The sequence below is a fragment of the Engraulis encrasicolus genome, chromosome 12 (assembly GCF_034702125.1).
Source record: "Engraulis encrasicolus isolate BLACKSEA-1 chromosome 12, IST_EnEncr_1.0, whole genome shotgun sequence".
Taxonomy (NCBI): domain Eukaryota; kingdom Metazoa; phylum Chordata; class Actinopteri; order Clupeiformes; family Engraulidae; genus Engraulis; species Engraulis encrasicolus.
In genome coordinates, this window is record NC_085868.1 from 40160317 (window position 1) to 40183358 (window position 23042).

The following is a 23042-nucleotide window of genomic DNA, read 5'->3' on the forward strand; positions in this document are numbered from 1 at the left end:
AGGGTTCACCAGATGGCGCCAGATATCACCTTGTGATTAAAAAAAAAAGTTGGTGTTTTCCATTGGGATTTTTTTGTGCATGTTTTAGGCCTATTTAGTTTGAATATGGATAATTGTTGTCTTAGTTTTCCCTATTGATTTCCATTATGAACATTTCTTTGTGTGCTTTACACTGTGTCTAGTTTCTAACCAAAGGATCATTAGTCCTGCTGTAAGCAAGGCACAGTTGTTGTGCGGTACCCACATATGACATCACGCGCCCAACAGTTGCACTGAACGGTGCAATAAAGCAGAACCCGTGGCGATATCAGGAACAGGTGATCTTAGCGAGCGCTTCATTATCCAATGCGCACGCCGGTCGGGCCAGAAATCCGCAAAGGGAAGGGAAAGGCTTTGTGGCATCATCAACTGATGACACTGACAACAACAACAGGGATTTAGGGAAGAAAACTCATTCAGCAACTGTGAAATGAGGTAGACTGAGGTCTCTCAGTTTCCTCAAAATACGGTGGACTCCTGACAGAAATCATCACCATAGGAGCCCAACATCCGTCCATGGATATACTGAACATGAAAAGCATCACTGGGGCTAATTTGCTACAGATGATCTTTAATCCGACATAATCTTATTCATGAACCAGAAGTAGCCTGTTGTCAATGTCCACACAGCCACCACTGAATTAACTGTTGCTCTTTTGAATGAAGTCCTCTGCCACTCCCTGTGCTCACGTAGTAGCGTTGAGTAGCCTCATGCAATGACTGAACCAATCCACAAAAATTGGACGAGGGAGCGTTCCAGATCCGCGCGTGTTGCTACCCGATCCGTGTTTTGTGACTCTCCCGGTTAAAAAAAAAACCCATTCCACCTCAACTTTAAGCGCTGGGAAAAAATACAGCACGGCAAAGCAACTGATAATACGAGGAGCAGCACAGAGCTCTGTGGGGAAGCTGCGTTTACGCGCTGAGCGTGTGTGATCTCTGTCGCCAGAGAGAAACGATGGAGGCTTACATGGAAAATTTGGGAATTTGGGATTGAAGGGGAACCTGTCAGATTTTCCTTTTGGATTTGCTTGCCTTTTTCCCTTTTCCATTTTTCTTTTTTAATCAGGATATAATTTTTTTCTTATACTGAAAAATGCCATTTTCGAAACGGATCGTGGAGCCGCCGCTGCTGTGTAGGCATCCCATCCCCAATGATGAGGGCTTGCTTTTCGAGGATTTGAGTTCAATCAACAATGTGGTTCTTTCGCGGACCTTACGGCAGCTATCCGACCTGGCCAAACATGCCTGCTCTCTATTTGAGGAGCTGGAGAACGAGATCATCTCTACAAATCAAAGGGTTTGGGTGCTACAAAATAAAATAGGCAAGATCCAGCAAACTGCCAGCGGGTTAGACCCGAAACAGGAGCCAGTTCGTAAGTACACATCCATCCCATTCTCTTATTTTGCCTTGATAGTGTTCTGTCTGAACGACCAGTGCCCTCAATTTTATGCGCACATGTTCCCCGGCATAATTGAAAGTAATAAGAATTACAATGTGTCGCAAGGTTGCATGCGCACACCTGCACGTCGCTATAGCTGGCTCTGTTTTTCCCTACGATTCTACATACTACACATGTGCAAGGCCTTTTCAATATCGTTGTGAGCGTAGTGCATATTGATGTAGGCTAATGCGAATGCGAATGTATATTCGTTGGCGATGTGACGGGCAGTCGGGGTCGGTAGGGATGGAGATGGGCGTGTAGGCTGCAGTGTGGAGAGGGGCAACGTCTCCGGCATTCACATCACTCCACGATGATTAAGATGGGCGAAAGCAAGGGCTATCACTGCAGGTACGGGGCCTCGAGCAAGCAAGGACCACGGGTCTCTTTGATCCAATCTGGACCTTCGAATCGGCCGCTCCCCTCCGGCAGGCGAAGCGCAACTACTGACATCAATTATAAATTCAGAAAGACCATTGCAGCAGCGGCGGGGGGAAACAGTCGTTTGATATCTTCTCAGAGCACGCTCATATGATGGAGTGATTGCACAATTAGCCTATTTATGTTCAAGGCAAGGTTAATTCCGTTATTCGCGTTTTTTTGCCGCCAGTCAAGACAGCTTGAAGTGGCATTCAGAATCCACAGCCAAACAGCTCGCTCGTTGAAAGACCTCTGCAAAAAAAAAAAGGAATGGTAAATGAATGAAACAACATGGATGTTGGTCATATAGCCTACCATCTGTATCAGTTAATCAAATAAAGAATGATATAGTGATTAGAATCAGTTTGGTCTATATTAAACAGTATGGATGTTGGGGGGTGGGGGGGGTGGAGTGAGAATATGTCTGAAATAATACAGTAGCCTATATCTGAGGGAGCGTGCTACATCGCTCAGTGACAGGGTGCTCAGAATGGGGTGTAGCATTGCAGCCTGCCTGTGTATGCTAAATGGCCGTTCTGGAGCTTCCAATTTACCATGCTAGTAAAGACAGCGCCTCTCTGCTTTACCTTCTATCCCCTTTCCCCCTTCCAAATGGCACCACTGACTTCAGGTTGATCCAGATTCATGTCTGACTACCTTGCTAGCTCCATTTTTCCCAAAGAGGCAGCAGGTCTTGAACCGTATTTGGATCACAGACAGTGAGAGGGAGATAAGGAGAATCACAGTGCAGTCTTGCTTTAATGTATAATAGAATGGGAGGATGCCATGTTGTTTAGGTCTGTGGCTCGTTGGCTGGATTTCTAAACCGGAAAGGTTTCCCTCCCTCGGTGACTGGAGTTAAAGCGAGATGAGGGCTTTGCTGGGCAGAGGAGAGGAGAGGAGAGGAGAGGAGAGGAGAGGAGAGGAGAGGAGAGGAGAGGGGGGTTAGAGACATGCTGTGACCTTAGGTCCAATGCAATCGGACGGGATATTCCGAGTGATTATGGCATTTCATTTTTCACTGATCTGATCTGACATGTTTTCTAACCACACACACACACACACACATGCACACGCGCGCACATACACACACACACACACACACACACACACACACACACACACACACACACACACACACACACACACACACACACACACACACACACACACACACACACACACACACACACGAATGTGGAGTGACACAAGTGGATAGATTTGACAAAAATAATAAGTGATTTGCCATGTAGGTCGCACAGGTGTTCGCTCTGGACTGTAGCTCTTTTGTTTTTTTAAATACTTTTTTTTAGGCTTTTTCAACTTTATTTAGACAGGACAGTGAAGAGTGGGACAGGAATTGAGTGGGAGAGAGAGACGGGGGAGGATCGGGGAATGACCCTGGTCGAGAATCGAACCTGGGTCGCCCACGTAGCGATCCAGTGCCCAGCCGACTAAGCCACGGCCGGGCCTGTAGCTCTTTTGTGTTTCCCCCTGGTGAAGTGGAGGTTTGTGATCAGCTGTCCAGACTTGACCAAAACATAACCAATCAGATTTCATTTCATTACGTCTCTTATCAGGTCACACAGCAATAGAATTTCACAAAAAAGGGATATCCACACAACAGCAAGTTAGTGGTAGCAACTATTTAGGACACCGCCACTGTAACCGGCACCTCATCCTTCATTGGCTGTGCTTACTACAAAGAAGAAGTGCACACGCGCACGCGCACACACACACACACACACACACACACACACACACACACACACACACACACACACACACACACACACACACACACACACACACACACACACACACACACACAGAGAAACACACGTGCACATACCATCCAGATCCAATACATTGCATACAAGTAAAGCATCATGGGCCAAACTATGGTCCTCCATATAGCTGTGGTCCTGATATGATTCCAGCCTTTGTGGAAGTGTGCCCAGTGTAGTGACCTCCACCTCGTCCAAATCTCTGAACCACAGAGACCAGTTACCTACCCCCTGGGGCTGAGAGCATGAGGTTTGGCACCAAAGTTCGGTCCAAGCACAAACACACAGAGAGACACATGCACGCACACACACACACACACACACACACACACACACACACACACACACACACACACACACACACACACACACACACACACACACACACACACACACACACACACACACACACACACACACACAGAGAAACACGGAGAGAGAAATACACACACACACACATACAAATGACAGGCTTTGTGGCTGCTTTGCAGAGGTCATACAGGTGAAGGTACGCCCAGGGCAAGTATGTATCCGCTGTCCTCTCTCCGTGCCTCATCCTCGTGAGAGACAGAATGGCTTGCCTTGTTTTTGAAGACGCCCATTGATCTCAGTTAGCGGAGACGCGGATCTGTGTTCTAAAGTGGCTTTGGTCTAGGTATACGACACAAAGAGAGAAAGGTATATGGTCATGGTTGCATGGTGAGAGGCCATCTTTGCTTTCCTCTATATATGGTCCTATATGCTCTCTACCAGACACACACACACACACACACACACACGCATTGCACGCACGCATGCATTGCACGCACGAACACACACTGAAGTGAAATGTTGCAAAACCAGCTTCTGTTGAAGTTTGAACATCTCATATCAAGTGATGTCGATTTCTTCTGATGTGGGAGTTCCTTCACAGAACTTTTACCACAGGTAACTATTATTTCCAGACTGAGATATGCATCTGACTGATTTGCATGACTTAGTTTGAGGAAGGTATTTGACCCCCCCCCCCCCCCTCCACACACACACACACACACACACACACACACACACACACACACACACACACACACACTAAAGTTTGCATTGACAGCGGGATATCAGAATAACTTATGCTAATTTGCCCTCCCGGCTGGAGATGCTACAGATCTTGAGGTGATTTGACACCCCAATGTAAATGATCCTTATCTTAATGACCTTTTATTGTCACTTTGTCTTTTGGGGTGGCATTAATGCCACCACCCCTCCTTCCCTACCCCCCCCATCCACCCCCCCCCCCCCCCCCCCCCCCCACACACACACACACACACACACACACTCACACTCACACTCTCTCTCACACACACACACACACACACACACACACACACACACACACACACACACACACACACACACACACACACACACACACACACACACACACACACACACACACACACACACACACACAATATACGTATATACTTACCCCCAGCTTAGCATGCAATGGTTGAGTCAACTTGAAGGCACATACCCACACAGTTAGGCCTACAAGGAATGCACATCGACAGTCTTTGTGTATATCATTACAGTAAAAGAAACTTAGGTCTCCGTATTAATTGCAATGTTATTACTGTTAAGCAGTCAGCAGCACCAATGGTTGAATGGTCTATGTAGGATTTTTGTGTCCTCATCAAAGCCCTGATGAAGGCCAATGTTTGGCCGAAACATGTATGCAAATTTTAATGTTCAAATATGAACTAGCTACATTTAATTAAAAGCTTTTTAATGAAGACGAAGAGTGCCTTGGATTTCATCATACATCTCTAAGTTACGTCTAACCAAAGAGCACCTTCGCACTACAAAACAGAACGCCGAAGCCCTCTGACCTACGCCATTGTTAAATAGGATTTTTGTGTGTCCAGAAATGGATATTGCCTATATGCGAACTGCCAATATTAACTGAGCACAGTTTGAAAAGTATTGTTAAATTGCTTTGTGACTTGGTTATTTGTGAATTGTGAACTTTTTGAAGAAAATGTGAACTTTCAAAAGAAAAAAACAAACAAACGCTAGGTTTTTCTTACATCACGCTTTAGAGGGGGCGAGACGTGGGTGATGTCCACTTTCCCCCTGGCTCTCTCGTACCAATTTAAGACCACGGCCCATAACTGACATTGCCCCGGAAGCAGACACTCCCTTCCCTCAGGTCAAAAGAGGGGTGTGTTCTGTGGGGTGGGGTGGGGTGGATGGAAGGGGTGTGGTTGGAGGGACGGTAGAGGGAGACCTGTGACAGGGTTGCCAGATGAGACGGTTCAAAACCCGCCTGGAAGCACTAAATCCAGCCCAATTTGAACAAATTTCCATTGATTTCAATGGCCATAAATTGGCAGAAAAACCAGCACAAATGTCTTTTTGTTAAAATCCGCAGACAGACGGTCATCCTCTAAGCCGCCCAATCTGGCAACACTGACCTGTGATCTCCCACGCCCCAGTGATGGGGAGCCCGTATTGGGGGAAGTTGCACTGAGATTACCTGCTCATCCTGGTTGTCTGTAATTAGAGAAGGTGTCTCCTCACACACACGCCGTCTCCTGCAGCTCTCTAATTAGGTGTGTGTGTGTGTGTGTGTGTGTGTGTGTGTGTGTGTGTGTGTGTGTGTGTGTGTGTGTGTGTGTGTGTGTGTGTCTGTGTGTCTGTGTGTATGTGTGTGTGTGTGTGTGTCTGTGTCTGTGTGTCTGTGTGTCTGTGTGCGCATGTGTGTCCATTTGGGTATATGACAGTGTGCGTGTCCCTGCGTGCATGCGTGTGTGTGACGGCGTTTATGCGTGTTTGTGAGGCGCCTCTTTTTCGTAAAAGTGTTACTCATGTCTTCTCACCTCAAGTCTTTGGTTGTGAGAATGTGATGCACTTTTTTCATTGGGTGAGTGACGTACCCTTTATACAAGATTAAAAAATAAGTCCGCTTTGTAATGAAAATAAATGAATGGAAAGGTTCAGAAGCATTGAAATACTTGATTGGATAGTCATTTTCATTGATGATGAAGCTTTTCTTATTACTGTACATACCATGCAGGTGGTTGTTGTAGCTTTCTTGTCAGAGGTTGCTTCTCACTATACATACACGTGCACACATTCTTACACACATTCACCTAAAGACACACACAGACAAATACACAGGCAGACACACAGACACAGACACACACAGACACACAGACACACTACACTACACTACACTACACTACACTACACTACACTACACTACACTACACTACACTACACTACACTACACTACACTACACAACACAACACTACACTACACTACACACACTATTCTCACTGATCAGCTCTGGGAAAGACATGACCATGGGCATGGCAGAGGGCTGTTGGTAGGCAGGCAGCCACGCGTGCAGGGCAGTGCACTGCACTGCATAGTAGCCCACATAGTAACTACACGCGGCGGGCAGACAAAGCAAATGCATTCGCGCGGTGTGATGGAGTGACCATCACTAGGGTTGTGGGTGTGTTCTGACTAACATGCCAATGAGCCTGGCTCTTTGGTGTAGCGGTCAGAGCCCCGGTTTACTACCCCAGAAGGTCTGGGTTCGAGTCCCAGCTGGGCAACTCTACTACCCTTCGCAACAAATGGTGTCAGAAGTGGGATGGTACCGTGAGGCCATCGGAAGCGTACCCATTGTGTGAGCCGTAATTCCATGTGAGGGACCCCCAGGATTGGTGACCCCAGTGATGGGTGAAGCATTGATGATGGGGCACACTGGATGGGAGAAGCATGATGGACAGTTGCGTGAGGGACACCATGAGTGTGTGAAGCGCACGGGTGCGCTTCCCGAAGGGGAAGGCAGTGTGATGGAGTGACCATCACTAGGGTTGTGGGTGTGTTCTGACTAACATGCCAATGAGCCTGGCTCTTTGGTGTAGCGGTCAGAGCCCCGGTTTACTACCCCAGAAGGTCTGGGTTCGAGTCCCAGCTGGGCAACTCTACTCCCCTTCGCTACACGCGGCCAGAGGCGTATCTTGCCACCAGGCTAGGCAGGCAGTCGCTTGGGGCCCCCCAAGCCCCTAAATGGTGATTAACAGCCCAGACTTTACTACAGTAGTGGTCATTTTGTTTCAAATGTTCAATTTTTTTTCCATTTTTGCTTGGGGCCCCTGCTGACCCTAGCATCGCCTCTGCGCGCGGCAGCCCCATCCTTTCCATTCGGCCACCGCGCTCAAGTCCATTTAGCTCCCCCGTTATTGCCTGCAGGCTCCTGGAGAGAAGCCTCATTGTCACATGCGTTCATTGTAAGGGTCTCCCCTCAGCAGCAAACCCGTTGCACTGTTGCACGGCACGTGCGTGCGCGCCTGTCTTGTAGAAAGCCCATTCACTGATGCAGGAGTACATGCTGTAAGCCAGTAACACGTGCACACATGCACACACACACACACACACACAGACACATGCAAGTAAACACATACAGTACGTATACATGCCTGCATATACACATTTATGACCAAATACACACACACACGCGCGCACGCGCACACACACACACACACACACACACACACACACACACACACACACACACACACACACACACACACACACACACACACACACACACACACACACACACACACACACACACACACAGAGTACGTGTGTACACACCCAGTACACTTCCACAAACATGCACACAACAAACACATACAGGGATTTTTTTGGGATCACACTGTACTGCAGAAATAACCAGGAGCACATGTGTGCAACATCCGTGGCATACAGTACGCCCACATATTACAGAACATGTGTTATAACCCAGTTCTCTTCCCCGCCTTATGTAACCACACTGGCAGTGGGTAAAAAAGGGGGTGGGGGGAAGATGGGGCTTTGTTAAGAATGGCATATCACACACACATACTGAGTACCACCAGTGGCGGAACAATTGCGCATAGGGCCACAGGGCAAAACACTTATCGGGCCCCCTATATGGCCTGACAAGATCACAGTTTGGCCCCCACCACCAATGCAAGAGTGCCCTGGGCACAGGGGCAAAGGCCCTGCTTGCCCTCCCTATAGCTCCGTCCCTGAGTACAATGCGAACATCCTTGTATCGTTGCATCAAAGCATCTCAATGATACACTTGTAGGCTGTGTGCATACTGCCCTTCAAAGGCAAACTGTAGTAACTGCTGTACGCCAACATTGAAACGGAGAAAAATGCCTTCAAAGCCTTGGTTTTAGGTTGGATGTTGTAGTTACTGCAAATTTGACACAGCAATATCTGTATAACGGGACACATTTGGACCATAAGGCTTTGTCACACGGTAAAGGGGGTGTAATGAAGACTAGTATTTTCATGTTTCAGGAAATATGTGGCTACTGCACTTTGGCTTTGTAGGGCAGCATAGTATATGCAATACTATTCTTGTGAACTTATATCTCGGTATCCTTAAGTGAACATTTTCCGGAACAAATATGTGATGGACAGCATCAAGATGGTAAAATCAGAGATGGGTAGACTATGAATATTATAGTCATGGTGCTGCATAGGCTGCACAGTGCATCACAATATGCAGGGTGCCATTTGTTGAAAAACCAAAGTCGGGGATACCTTGCAGCTTTTAAGCAATATCAATGGAATTATACTAAGCCACGATTTAAAAAAGGAGATAACTGGTGCAGGAACGGACACCGGCACCAAGCTTTGCACTCTCCTTTGGATTTCTTTTCTGCTATAAGTTTTTATTTCTTTTTATTCATTCATTGGCATGATGCGTTTTCGACCCTGCGGTCTTCCGCAGATTCCGTATTCCGGATGAACTGTGTTTGGAGGTGTATAAACTCGGCTTTATCCTCCATGTCCCTGGACAGCATGCCAGCCTGATGACTGTTTGCCATTCAACCAATGAATCCACCCACCTAAGTAATACAAAGAAATACCATGAAAGGTGCGGCCTGGAAAATAGCACTGCTATCCTTGAGTGAGAATTATCTGGCAAGCCTCTTCATTGTTGATATCTTTGCCCTTCCTTTATATGACAGTACTTCCTATGCAACTTGAAAGCCAGTCGACATTGTAAGGTCTATTTCAAAACTTAATTGTGCATTCATCAGATTAGAATGTGTCTCATCTTATGAGTAACTTGTTAGTCAAAAAGCCTTATGGGGCTTTTAGAGGTCAAAGTTCGTATGTGATTGCTCCTTGGATCAATATAAACTTCCGTTGCTGATGTCTCCAATCGGTTTCCACCCATGTTTCCCATGAAACTGCTAGAGATTCATAGCCAGGCATGAGAGGGTGTGGAAGCGCATAGCAACTTTTAAGGTGTAAATTCAGCACTTAAACAAGCGAGCAAAACAATTTAACACTCACGGTGTTGGTTGTGCTGTGTTGAATCAACACTGAAAAGTGATTGTGTTGTGTCTGAGTTCCACTATGATAGAGAGTTAATTTATTGGAAATAGCATATATTGTACTATCCATTCATACACACAAGTAGGAACATAGACAACATATGGCTTGCACATCACCATCCAAAGTCAGCTAGGAGAAGTTTACAAAGCAAGACATCAAATCCAGGCCATAACAACAAACTTGACTTGACCAAACGTGACCTGAAGAAGTGAATACAGGCCCATTTTGAAAGATTGTAAAAGTTTTTTTTTCTTTTTTAACTTGTCAGGGGGTAAGCCGTAAAACACATGCCAGCCATTTGCTTTTGTGTTTTTTGTCATGTACCCTGCACCCCCCTGCCACCTCCAACCCCAACAACAACCCCCCTCCCCTAACCATGACCCACCATGAAACAAAGAATTTAGCAGAACTCATGTATACCATTCCTCTTCAGCTTAGGGGCATGGAAGCCGAAAAAGGGGTGCAAAAATTGGTCAGTTGTACCGGGTCCAGGGACAGAAGGGGCCCAAATTGGGTCTTCATTGCGTTAAACGTACAAGTATTTGGTGGTGGGGTTCTTTCAGATAACTTTGTCCTGGGCCCAGCCAAAGCTTCCAGGAGTACAAGTATTTGGTGGTGGGGTTCTTTCAGATAACTTTGTCCTGGGCTCAGCCAAAGCTGCCAGGAGTCAAGTGATATTCACCTTCTCCCGACTAACCGACCCCATGAATGGTCTTTTGTGTTTCAAGCTCCAGAGTTGTTATAACTTGCATGTATATGCATACCAAGATCATACACACTAAAGTCACGTGGACGTGGACGTGATGATTGTTATTAATGTCATTTTATGCCGAATTGTGTCATTAACTCAAGGCAGTGACACGCACAATCTATATAACAAGAGATGAAAAGCTACAACTACAAGAAAAACACACTATTATCACCAGATGGGTCAAAATTAAAAGTAAAAGTAAAAAAAGAAACACAGTTTCCTTCCAACACAAGTAACTTAACCAGTAGACCTGTGCTGTGTACTTGTCTTTCGATTAGCTAACTCTGCACTGGTTGGATCAAGTTTGTGGTGGGCCCTCGTTATATTTTCAGTGTTTTTCAGTAAGAACACAGTCTATCTCTCTCTAATTAGGTACAATGGAGTAAATGATGTAATAGCTATGTAATGTCACGTGCCAGTGTTGTAATTACACCACAAACGTACTTTTACTTTTACTTCTCTGATTATCACATATGTCAAGAACGTACAATAGTTTCATGTATGGTTTATTGTCGTTATCACTGTTCATGTCAGGTCAAATGGAATAGCCAGATCCACACACGCGAACATACGCATCAGCATCAATGTGCTGACGACTTATCCAGAGGGAAGCTCATGCTGTGTGTGTGTGTGTGTGTGTGTGTATGGGGGGGAGTGGGGGGGTCTTCTATATGTCTTGGGTGACCCCCCACCCCCTTCTTTGACTGTGTTCAGCCAAGCAAACCAAACACAACCACAACACCACCACCCCCACCCTACTCTCAACCACACACACACACACACACACATACACACACACACACACACACACACACACACACACACACACACACACACACACACACACACACACACACACACACACACACACACACACGCACACGATACCCAACCACCCCCCTCCCACAAACACACACACAGACTCACAGCACACAAACACTCCCTCTCTCACACCCCCAAGAAGGACAGCAAAAGCTGTGGGGGTAATGAAAGCCAGTTTAGCATTTGACCTCATGAATAATTAGTCAGATGGACAGCAGTGCTGGCGTGGCTTTTGTCTTGGTTCACGTCCTAGCTAATAGCTAGCTACGCCCTCACCCCCCAACCCCCACCCCTATCCACTTTTCAGTTCCCTGGTCCCTATAATCTCCGGGCCCTACAAAAGTTTACAGTTGATGCAGAATTTCCGTATTATGACGCTTCGACAGAAAAATGACTCTGAATAAATCGTGTGAAAATCTTTCTTGATATATCTTACTACGAATGTTCAAAAAATGTCACCACTATTCAATCAATTAAGTACCTATTCTCTTTACCAGTTTTTTTTTACTTGTGCATATTTCTCTTTCTCAATGTTTCCATAGTAACTGTGCATTGAAATTGTACTGGGCCTTGTATTATTAAATCGTATTTAATCGACAGAAGAGCTGTAGTACTGATTTTCGGTATTGCACTTGGTATTGCACTTGTGGTAGTTTATGGCAATTTTGCACTGGGACACTACTGACCTGGGGTCCGTTTCTCGATTATTGTCGTTGCTAACCGTCTTAAAACCATCTTACCGTTCCCTTGGATTTAGTGGTGAGCGTCGCTGTCGAGAGAGAGAGTTGAGTCGCTCATACGAAGGACTTTGGTAACGACGATAGCAAAGACGCTTTCAAGAAACGAACCCCTGATTGTGAAAAGATTGACTGAGAAGGGAGTTGTCTGTGGGCTTTTTTTGGGTGGGGGATGGGGGGGGTGCAGGAATACTATGGCACGCCAGGAATCTGGGTGAGCTGCCTGGCAGGGACATCAGTTTTCACCCACATCTTTAAAAAAAAAAACGGAGAGGCTAAAAGCTGCCCGAGACTTAAAAGCGGCACAAGCTTAGCGAGAGACACTCATCTGCACTCGTGTTTTGACTGGGCAGCGCAGACAAAGATAAACACCTGGGAAATGGAGCGGCTCTCCCACCACTCATCCCCACCAACACACACACGCACGCACACACGCACACACACACATACACACACACACACACACCCTCATGGTACACCCACTGAAAGACATGCTGACTGACCCCCCCACCCCGACCCGGCAGCAGCATCCATCCCCGCCAACCAGCCTGCACAATGCACATGTATACACCCTCATCCTCCATTCCCCTTTGCCTGGGCCCCAAAGGAAAACACTAATACACACACAGACACGCGCACACACACACATGCGCGCACGCACACACACGCGCGCACGCACACACACACACACACACGCAGCCATGTATCCTACATCCATACACACAGATGCTCCTTGCCATGAATGCAGCACATGCACACACATGCACACACATGCCACCCCCCTCTCTCTCTCTCTCTCTCTCTCTCTCTCTCTCTCTCTCTCTCTCTCTCTCTCTCTCTCTCTCTCTCTCTCTCTCTCTCTCTCACTCACTCACGCACACGCGCACACACACAAACTCACACACTCACACACACACACACACGCTCAGACAGATACACATACTCCAGACACACGCCCATCCTCCCCACCCTTCCCAGGAAAGACACGCTTCTCAGACAGAGGCCACCTGGGAGGGTAGCCTACGAGGGTGTCTTGATTGTCAGGTGCACTACAGACTAAAGGGGGGGGTGGATGATTGACCGTGGAGTGGAGTGTACCCAACGACCTCTCCCAATTTGGACAGAAATTGTCTTCCAGAGGGAGGGGTGGTATTTCAGGGTTTTTTTTTTCAAGTTCTTTACGCACAAGATTTTTAGAAGTGTTCTGTACTACTCTCACAGTCAAATTTCACAGTGTTCTACTCTCACTCAAATTTCTGGGTTGACACAGTTTGGTTTGCACATATTTTTGTAAATCCGCACACACGGCTTTCGACCTATCATGGAAATCCCATAGATTATTGTGTGTTTTAGACAGAAAGCCATGTGAACTGATTTGAAAATGGTCAATACTGAAGAGTGTGAGAAAAGAAGTGTGTGAGTTATGTGTTTGTTATTTTGTGCACAAACAGATTTGAAAAAAAAACATTAAAAGAGGCTTTGTTATTACAATATATCAATATGATAAACATATGTAGGCCTATCTGTTCATACAATACAATTTTACATTATATGTTCATGTTACTTATTTTTTCCCCTGTATTCATCTCAAAAGATTACATTTTGTGAATTCACATAACTTGCTTACAGTCATGAAAAGCTCTTCCTGAAAACACACATACGTACATACTTAACAACACTTTGCAGATGCCAGTACAACACAGAATACCCAATTTTGTTCATTCCTACTTCCTATGCATACAGTATGTGAAAAATGTGCAAATGTTGTTGAAGACATTGAGTGCAGGTGTGCCACTGTATGTACGGTATGCCTGTGTGTGTGTGTGTGTGTGTGTGTGTGTGTGTGTGTGTGTGTGTGTGTGTGTGTGTGTGTGTGTGTGTGTGTGTGTGTGTGTGTGTGTGTGTGTGTGTGTGTGTGTGTGTGTGTGTGTGCGTGTGTGTGCGTGTATGTGTGTGTGCGTGCGTGCGTGCGTGCATGCATGTATTTCGTATGTCCATTTCGGTATATGCCCGTGTGTGTGTGTGTGTGTGTGTGTGTGCATGCATGTATGTGTGTGCTTATGCATGTATGTCGTATGTCCATTTGGCATTTGGGTATATGCCTGTGTGTGTGTGTGTGTGTGTGTGTGTGTGTGTGTGTGTGTGTGTGTGTGTGTGTGTGTGTGTGTGTGTGTGTGTGTGTGTGTGTGTGTGTGTGTGTGTGTGTGTGCACACATGTATGTCCATTTGGGTATATGTCCGTGCATGTGCGTGCGTGTGTGCGTGTGTGTGCCTGCGTGTTTGTGTGTGTGCGTGTCGATGCACACGTATGTGTGTGTGTGTGATTAAGTAGACGGTTTGCTGTCTCTTCGCAGCCCCCCCCCCCCTCCTGCCCTACTTCTAGGCCTTGACAGCACTTTTAATGTTTAATGCACTTTGATTTCCATTGGAGACACATCAAGGCCCCTTCATGGGGCCCTGTCTGAAAAATGTGCAGTGTGACGGAAAAGGGGCGAGAGGAGCTAGCGAGAGAGAGAGAGAGTGAAAGAGTGCAATGTCCTCCTCCTGCTGTTGCTGCTGACACATTTAAAAAGAGCAAATGGAGGGGTGGAGGGGAGGGGAGGGGAGAGGCTGGAGGAGGCGTAGCCCTCTCAGGTATAGGGTTTGTAGGGTTGCCACCTCTGACTGACAAAACAACCTGGACATTGAATCTTCGACAAACTCAATCCTTACCATGAACCCTTTTTTCATGTAAGCAACAGCACCCTTCATTCAGTGTCCAGTATAAATGGTGAAGTGTATAAGTGGTGAATTCAGGTACATTGGGGCACTTTGGGTCATTCGCTTATATACAAAAAAGTGGCCCAATTTACCTGAATTCACTGTATTTTTCCCCAGGGCAGATCATCAAAAAAAATTCCAATCAGGCCAAACTGGGGAAGGTGGCAACACTACTCTCAGGTATAGAGCCAGTCAGTCACACTTCAGGAGGAGGAACATGGAGGAGGCCATCTCAGAATTCCAGAGCATTAAGGGCCGTACACACACGTCGCTGCAATTTACTCGCTACTTGCTCACTCGCCTACTTGCCACTCGCTCTGTGTGATTTTGTTTACTGGTTGTCATGGTTCCCGCTGTCCGCGCCAATAACGTCCGTACGAAACAAAATGTAGGCCTACGCTGTTTAACGTTGATCGTGTGCTGTGCACAACCATGCATATGAGCCTTTGATGGTGTACAGTGTATGTATTTTCCTCAACACTTTTAACCAAAGTGTGATGGCGTGCAGAAGTTGGGTGGTCAGAAAGCCACTGGGGCAACGTCACCTGTCAATAATCTGTATTCTGCTTTCCAATTGGTTACTCGCTTAACTCGCATCGCTCGAAGATAAAATAAGTTTATCTCGGAACCCGCCCACATCGCATCGCTTGTACTCTCCTCGCCTACTCGCCAGCGAGACTCGCTGGAACACGTAGACATTCTATTGACTTCATCCGCTGAGCGAGTAACTAGCAGCGACGTGTGTGTACGGCCCTTTAGTGTGGGGCTTGTGGTTTTAGAGCCCTAAGGGCTTCCGCACACCGGCTCCGACAAAGTGCCTAGCACTGCTCCGCAAAAGTTTGATTCCATTGTTTTCAATAGAACTCCGCACACTGGCGCCGATGTCCACGGACATTCGCGGATGTCGGATAGTGATTAGAGACAAGTTCTATTTTGTCGGTGCCGCCCATTGACTATCAATGCTATGTTCGTGTGAAATTGGGTTCGGGGGTCTGAATTGTGTTGGAAGCGAAAGTGCTCCGCAGTGCTGTCAGAGCCAATGTGCGGAGGCCCTAAGGCTCTGGTCTGTTCTGCCAAAATAGGCTGCTGAGACTGGAGGAGGCAGAAGCCCTCTCAGGTATACAGGTGAAGGTCCAGTTACACATCAGGAGGATCAACGCAAACAGCATTTTAAGGCAGGGACACATAGGAGGCGCAACGAGCGAGGCGAAGAGAGGCAAAATTCAGTGACAGCTCAATCGTCATCAGGTCGTGGCGGCGAATCAAATGGAATGGGACAGTTATATTGTTGATTTGATTGGCCCGCCGCAGATTAATTCGCTCCTCATTTGCATAACATTAAACTTTGTTTAATGATTTCGCTTCGCTTTGCTCCTGTTCGCTTGCTTTCGCCTCTCTCATAGGAATGAATGGCGAAGTTCGCTTCGCTTGGCCAAATTCGCGTCAATGTGTCCCTACTGTTGTGGAGACAGTGTGGAGACCTGACATTTCTAGTGGTGCAATAAAGAATACTTATTACTATTTCTTTTACAAAAAAAATGTAATATGTATGGGGTCACCAGAGATTTTGGATGTGAAAATGAGGTCCCAGGCCAAGAAACGTTGGGAACCCCTTCCCTACACTCTAACACAGGGGCAGCTTGTAGCACAGCTTGACATGTAAGCCATATTGACATGTCAGTGATAACTTTCTTTCTTTATCTTCAAGGGGTATGCCACTATTTTGGGGCTTACTACAGTTAAAATCGTTGGCTGGGGTTTATAATGGTGGTAAAGTGTCTTATTTTTCAGGTAAGACGTTGCCTTGCTACAATGCTACACGGATGCATTGACTTTCACTAGCTTAGCGACATATTCCCTCTTTTAACTTGTCTTAAAGCAAGACAACGCTTAACATGAAAAATAAGACACTTTACCACCATTATAAACCCCAGCCAACGATTTTAACTGTAGTAAGCCCCAAAATAGTGGCATATCCCTTTAAAGATTAGGACAGGAGATCCTGGAAAAGTGGTTTGAGGATTTTTTGCTTTTTTCCGATTACACCATATGAAGGCCCAGAGCCCTTTCTTCAAAATGTGAGAGCTTATTCAGATAAGCAATTTCAGGGGTTGAAAGGTTGGGTAAAATATGTGAGTGGGGTTTTAAACCGTTTTACCTGAGAGAGGTTCCATGTTTCGGACTCTGACCCAAAAGCTACTCGCATGGGTCTGGAACTGGCATGAGAGTGCCAGAGCCATTCTCCTCTGCTGCCAAACGTTGGACAAGCCTAAAATCAAACATCACCTGTCATCTTTAATTTAACACGTGGCCTACCATTTCAGGACAGGTAGAGGTGACTCTTTCTTTTGTGAGGAGGCTCCCAGTGCCTGTAATGGTCCAAGTGAGACTCTGTTTTTGTTTTTTTACTGTATGTGGCGCAGCTCCCAGATTTCTTAGAACATCTGTCCTCTTGCCAGAGAAGAAGACAATTCCCAGCTACCCACCGCTCTTAGTTGACAGAGCATCTCCAGTTTAAAGCCTAACCCATACCTTCCCTATTCACTTCCCCTTTTCCCTCTGACCATAGACCATAGTAAACTGGGGCTCTGACCGCTACACCAACGAGCCTGGCTCTTTGGTGTTGCGGTCAGAGCCCCACTTTACTACCCCAGAAGGTATGGGTTCGAGTCCCGTCTGGGCAACTCTACTCCCCTTTGCTACAGGAACCTATTCTAGGAAAACAAAAATTCATTTGTTTAGTTTTCAATGTACCAGACATACAGTAGTCTGCATACACAAGGGCATAATTCATAACTCCAATGTTATGTAGCGTTAGAAACTGTCAGTCCTACATGCCTTTTAGCATTCCATAAAATCCACAGACAATATCAGTTCATTTTCTCATTCTATAGCTGACTCAGTGTGGGTTTGTTGTTTTGTCTTTGTTGTAGACTAGAGCACTGTGTGTGTGTGTGTGTAATTTAGCTGTCAGGCATCAGCACATTCCCTTGCTAGCTTGGCTCAGGCAGATTACTGTTTTCCTCTGCCCGGCACGGGCACACATGCACACGTCACATCACGTCGCATCCCCACCAGTCAGTCAGTCGCCACAGCGAGATTTCTCTCTCTCTCTCTCTCTCTCTCTCTCTCTCTCTCTCTCTCTCTCCCTCTCTCTCTCTCTCTCTCTCTCTCTCTCCTCTCTCTCTCTCTCTCTCTCTCTCTCTCTCTCTCTCTCTCTCTCTCTCTCTCTCTCTCTCTCTCCCGTGACTTTGTCATCTCGTGTCGAAAACAAACCTGTAGTGCCCGGCTCTCTAATGCGATTAGGTTGCCCGGGAAACACATCAGGCAGCCAGGACATATTAAATAAATCAGTTTGACTCCCCTCACGTTACAAATTACCTCACCGTCCTTTCGTGCGGTGTTGTTGAGGGAAAGGTTCTCCTGAAGGGGAGCTAAAGGTAGGCCTACAGTATTACAAAAACAGTGCTATTATTTATTACCATGTCAGATAGCCCAGGACATTGTAAATAAATCAGTTCGTCCCTCACGTTACAAATTACCTCACCGTCCTTGTGGACAATGTGGAGAGAAATGCTATCGTGAAGGGGAGCGAAAGGATAGCTATACAGAAGTTGGTGTTAATCCGTTAAGACATGGCGTCTGTTATCAATGTACTGTTAGCAGAATGGCAGTTTCCCAAGTTGTAATGTAGACCTATTACTAAAGGCTCTGTGTAATGTCGTAATAGTGCTATGGTAGTGAAGTCTTCTCAACGATTATTACAGCATCCTACTGGTGGAGCTGGTATTATTATTACCTAATGGTATTATCAGGCTACAAAACAAAATCAACAGTATTTTTTTATTCCAATGATGTCATGATCAAACTATGCCTCTGTTATAATCAGGTTTGTCTGTCACACACACACACACGCACGCACACGCACACACACACACACACACACACACACACACACACACACACACACACACACACACACACACACACACACACACACACACACACACACACACACACACACACACACTTCATAAGGCCTATTTTTAGTGATGAGGGTCCTTCCTCTAGCTTCCAGGACATGCTCAGTCATGTTAGCTTAGTGGCTAGAGCGTTGGCAGGAGCAGTTGTTTTTGTTAGGCTTCATGCAATCGTTGGTGGTCTATGTGGTTTTCCTACATTTCTGTGCGACTAAGTCAAGGTTGTTCTCCGTGATTTGGGAGACCTTGGTGCACGTAATAATGATTTTGGTCGGATAAAATCATGTCATATGCCCTTAGGCTTCGAAATCTTATAATCTACCTTAAATCCCTTTTGCTAAACTGGCTCTAGGCTAAGTACCATACAGTTAATATATCAACAAAAGCCAAAACAAAATCTTGTTTTGTAAATATTCTGGAATGCAAGTGTACTTAACTATAGCACAATGATACAATTAATCTTTCAATTTAGTGATTACAGACGCAAAGCCCTGTGTGAACTTAGCATCTTCATCTTCCTCTCTATAGTATTCACAGTAGGTGATCTGAGCACAGTTTTCAGGTCAATTCTCTAGGCTTCTACATTAAAAGAGAATGACTCTCCTTGATTAATTTATGCCGTTTAGATAGGTTTTCCCCATCCATAGGGTTAAGATTCACATGAAAGACATGTTGAGGAAATACGAAAGTGCAAGATTTCACCTCAAAAGTGGGACTTTCTAATTTCCCATTCTGCTTTAAGTGCTTTTAGCTATGTTGTAGCAGTGTAGGGAAAATATGGCGCATAATGAAATATTAAGCGCTCAGAGTTACCTCCCTTGCACCCCACACCATCTCCCATTGCCTCTCCTGCCAACAAAAGGCAACTTTCTGTTATTCACAATGTCTTTTGTTTTTTGGATTGGATTCTTTGTAATATTATTTGAATTTTGTTAAGAATAAAACAAATTACTGTAAATTGACATAATGGAGGCTGTTGGAGCAAGGAGGTAACTTCCCTGAACAAACACAAGGGACATTTCCCTGAAAGAAATTGGGACATCCCCTGTTAAGTGGTCTATATACCATTACAATAAAAATGTTCTTTTTGCTACAAAAACCAAGGCCACCACGGTGATCTTCCCAAGGCAGACACCACCAAAGATGGTGGGTGACTATCATCAGAAAATGGTAACATGAGGCCTCCCTATGTCAGAGATCTCCTCTACTCCTGCCTAGCAACAACACGCCCCATCACACCAGCTCGTCTCATCGCCGTAGTGACATGTCAGGCAACACACATTGCTACACTTCACATATAATGTGTTTAAAGTGTATCCATATGTAGTGGGCTCCCCAGGCTGGGATGCACACACACACACACACACACACACACACACACACACACACACACACACACACACACACACACACACACACACACACACACACACACACACCTTCCCGTCAACAACATTTTGTCAGGCCCTTCGCAACATCTCTGCGTGAATAGATATCAATCTGACGTGTGTGGAAGTGAATTTAGCTCAACAACCTGCAAATGAAAAGAAACACTACTGTAGTGTTGCCGAGTGGACAGACTGCCCCCCCCCCCCTGCAGGTCTGACCTACAGAGAGTAGCCCTGAAAGACACATTCGCACATCTTGACCTCAAACCCTCATAAGTGTCTTATGCAACTTCCCCCTTAAGTGGGGAGGGATGCTCTTGTGAATTATAAATGAAAGCCATCCAAACTGGCCCTCACTTTGTCACTTTGGCACACGTAGCTGAAGTGAAATTGTCCACTGCCCCTCCCATCCTGAAATAATAATAATAATAATTAAAAAAAATACTTGAGGTCGTCTGAGAGGTCGGTCAGAGAGCCACTCATCTTTCTTCATCGGAATCTAGTGAGGTTTTTAACGTGTCACCAAATCTTTGAGCAGCTTGGCTTGCAATAAACTAAAGAGACTGTGCCAGTTCTAGTTAGCTAGGCTCTAGCTAACTAGAACTAGCACAGTCGCTTTAGTTTTTTCTCAGTGGTTCCCAACCTATGGGTCGGAACCCAACCTATGGGCCGCCAAAGATCCACAGAGGGCCCTCTTGATTTTAAGGGGTTTCACTTTAAATACCATATATAGCCCGTGTTGAATAAATGAAAGGCATTTAACTAATAAATGCATAGAAGCAACAACATAAGTGCTACATTAAACATTTATTCTATATTTGATCAAAGACGAATTGAGGAATAAAACAACTAAAATGATTTTTCACAAGAAACAGAGGGCATCATGTGACTCCTGTCTCCCTCTCGTGCGGGCGTTCACGCGGTTGGGTCACCAAAGCTCACATAGTAAAACATGGGTCACTGAAGAAAAAGGTTGGGAACCACTGATCTAGTGATCTAGTATGAACTGCTGTAAAGAGCTCTGCATTTGCGATAGTGTCAAGGTACCAACATCAAAATAAGTTCAGATGAAATTACAAAAACATGTTCAAACCACTTTCTGAATTAAATGATCATAATGATATAATGGGAAATCATGTCAGAAAAAATGACATAGGCTTATCTTTATTTATGAGAGAAAGCTAATCAACTAACCTAGCAAAACTTAGGTGTTGCCTCTGCCCCTGCTACCCCATCGCTAATATGAGATGGCATTTGCAAATGACCTCATAAACCTGTAAACGCACCAAAATTGATATGTAGCACCTAAAGCCTAAAACTAGAGTTGATTAGGAGATACCTGTGTTGAGTATTGTAATTACTCTAAGCTAAGTTACTCTAATGCAATTACGTTCCGTACATGCAGCATACTGTATATTATGACCAAACATTGCTCAAGAGCAGAGAAAAAGAAAACGGCCATCATAACAAAACTCATCTCTCCCGACTGACCTTGCTTGTACATCACATAGCATCACAGCTGCTGCAGTAAAGGTTCTTACAAATGCAAATAACAAGAGAGAGAAATAAACACAGTAGCAATGTGATTATGGAAATGAGGACCCCCAGTGCACAGTGTCTTTGCCTTGGGCAGTGTTGGATCACAGCGGTGGAGAGGAACAGCTGCTGCTGGTGCTGCTTGCTGCAGCAGCAAAGTGCAGAGTGATCAGCACAACTAGAAAATGTGACTAGCCGCACGAAAACAGACCACAAGGTAGACCCAAGTGAACCTGAGAAAATCGCAAATAAAGATGTTTTCCTTTTTTTTGTGATTTTCATTTTTTTTTTAAAGAGTCTGGAAGTTGAGGTATTGAGGAAGGTACTCAATGCTTCAGAAAACACTATTGGTTTGTTTAAAAGCATATGTTTGGTCTTTAAAGGGGCTAGTTTTATGTCTTTTCTATGGGCAAGAGGATATCTCAGAGCTGAATTCTCCATTTTCTACTTTAAGAAGTGAACACATTAAAAAAAGCCACATTAATCAGACATCACCATCATGCGCCATCAGAATCAATGATTAACTCAGTGTGTTCCTGGGCCTACTTGCAGTCTAGAGGCTAGTCACAATTTTAGAGTTAAGATTTGGGTGTTTTTTGAAGCAGCATCATCTACCTGCTTTGAATGAATTGAATCGGAGGTGTCTGATGTCAGGTGAAAAAAAGCCTATACACAGTTCAGGTTGCATAGTATCACTTTTGTAGAGGTGATGATTTTGCTGTGGAGAATGGAGCTTCATAAACACTTCAAATTACTAGTATGTCAACTCAGGAGGAGTTAAGCAAAGATTATTATTTTTGCAGAACAAACTTGCAGAATGCTTGGGCGTTTGGGGTCAATTCATGTCCCAGTGGCTCTGTCTACAACGTGACTCTTTATGTGCATATCGGCTATGGAGCTTGCATACACTCATGGAGTCTTACACACTTTCTTTTTTATCTTTCGACGGCCATCTCCTTCTCTCTCTCTCCCTCTATCTC

At 45.4% G+C, this 23042-nt stretch overlaps 1 protein-coding gene across 1 annotated transcript in view; it reads left to right on the top strand.

The window, feature by feature from the left end:
- The first annotated feature begins 1126 nt into the window (after positions 1-1126).
- The window catches only part of nhsb (Nance-Horan syndrome b (congenital cataracts and dental anomalies)), a 113245-nt gene continuing 91329 nt past the window's right edge, over positions 1127-23042 (top strand). Inside the window, exon 1 of the mRNA XM_063211905.1 lies at positions 1127-1415. Within this exon, the coding sequence (XP_063067975.1) occupies positions 1136-1415 (280 nt within the window). The 5' untranslated portion in view covers positions 1127-1135. The remainder of the gene's footprint in view (positions 1416-23042) is intronic.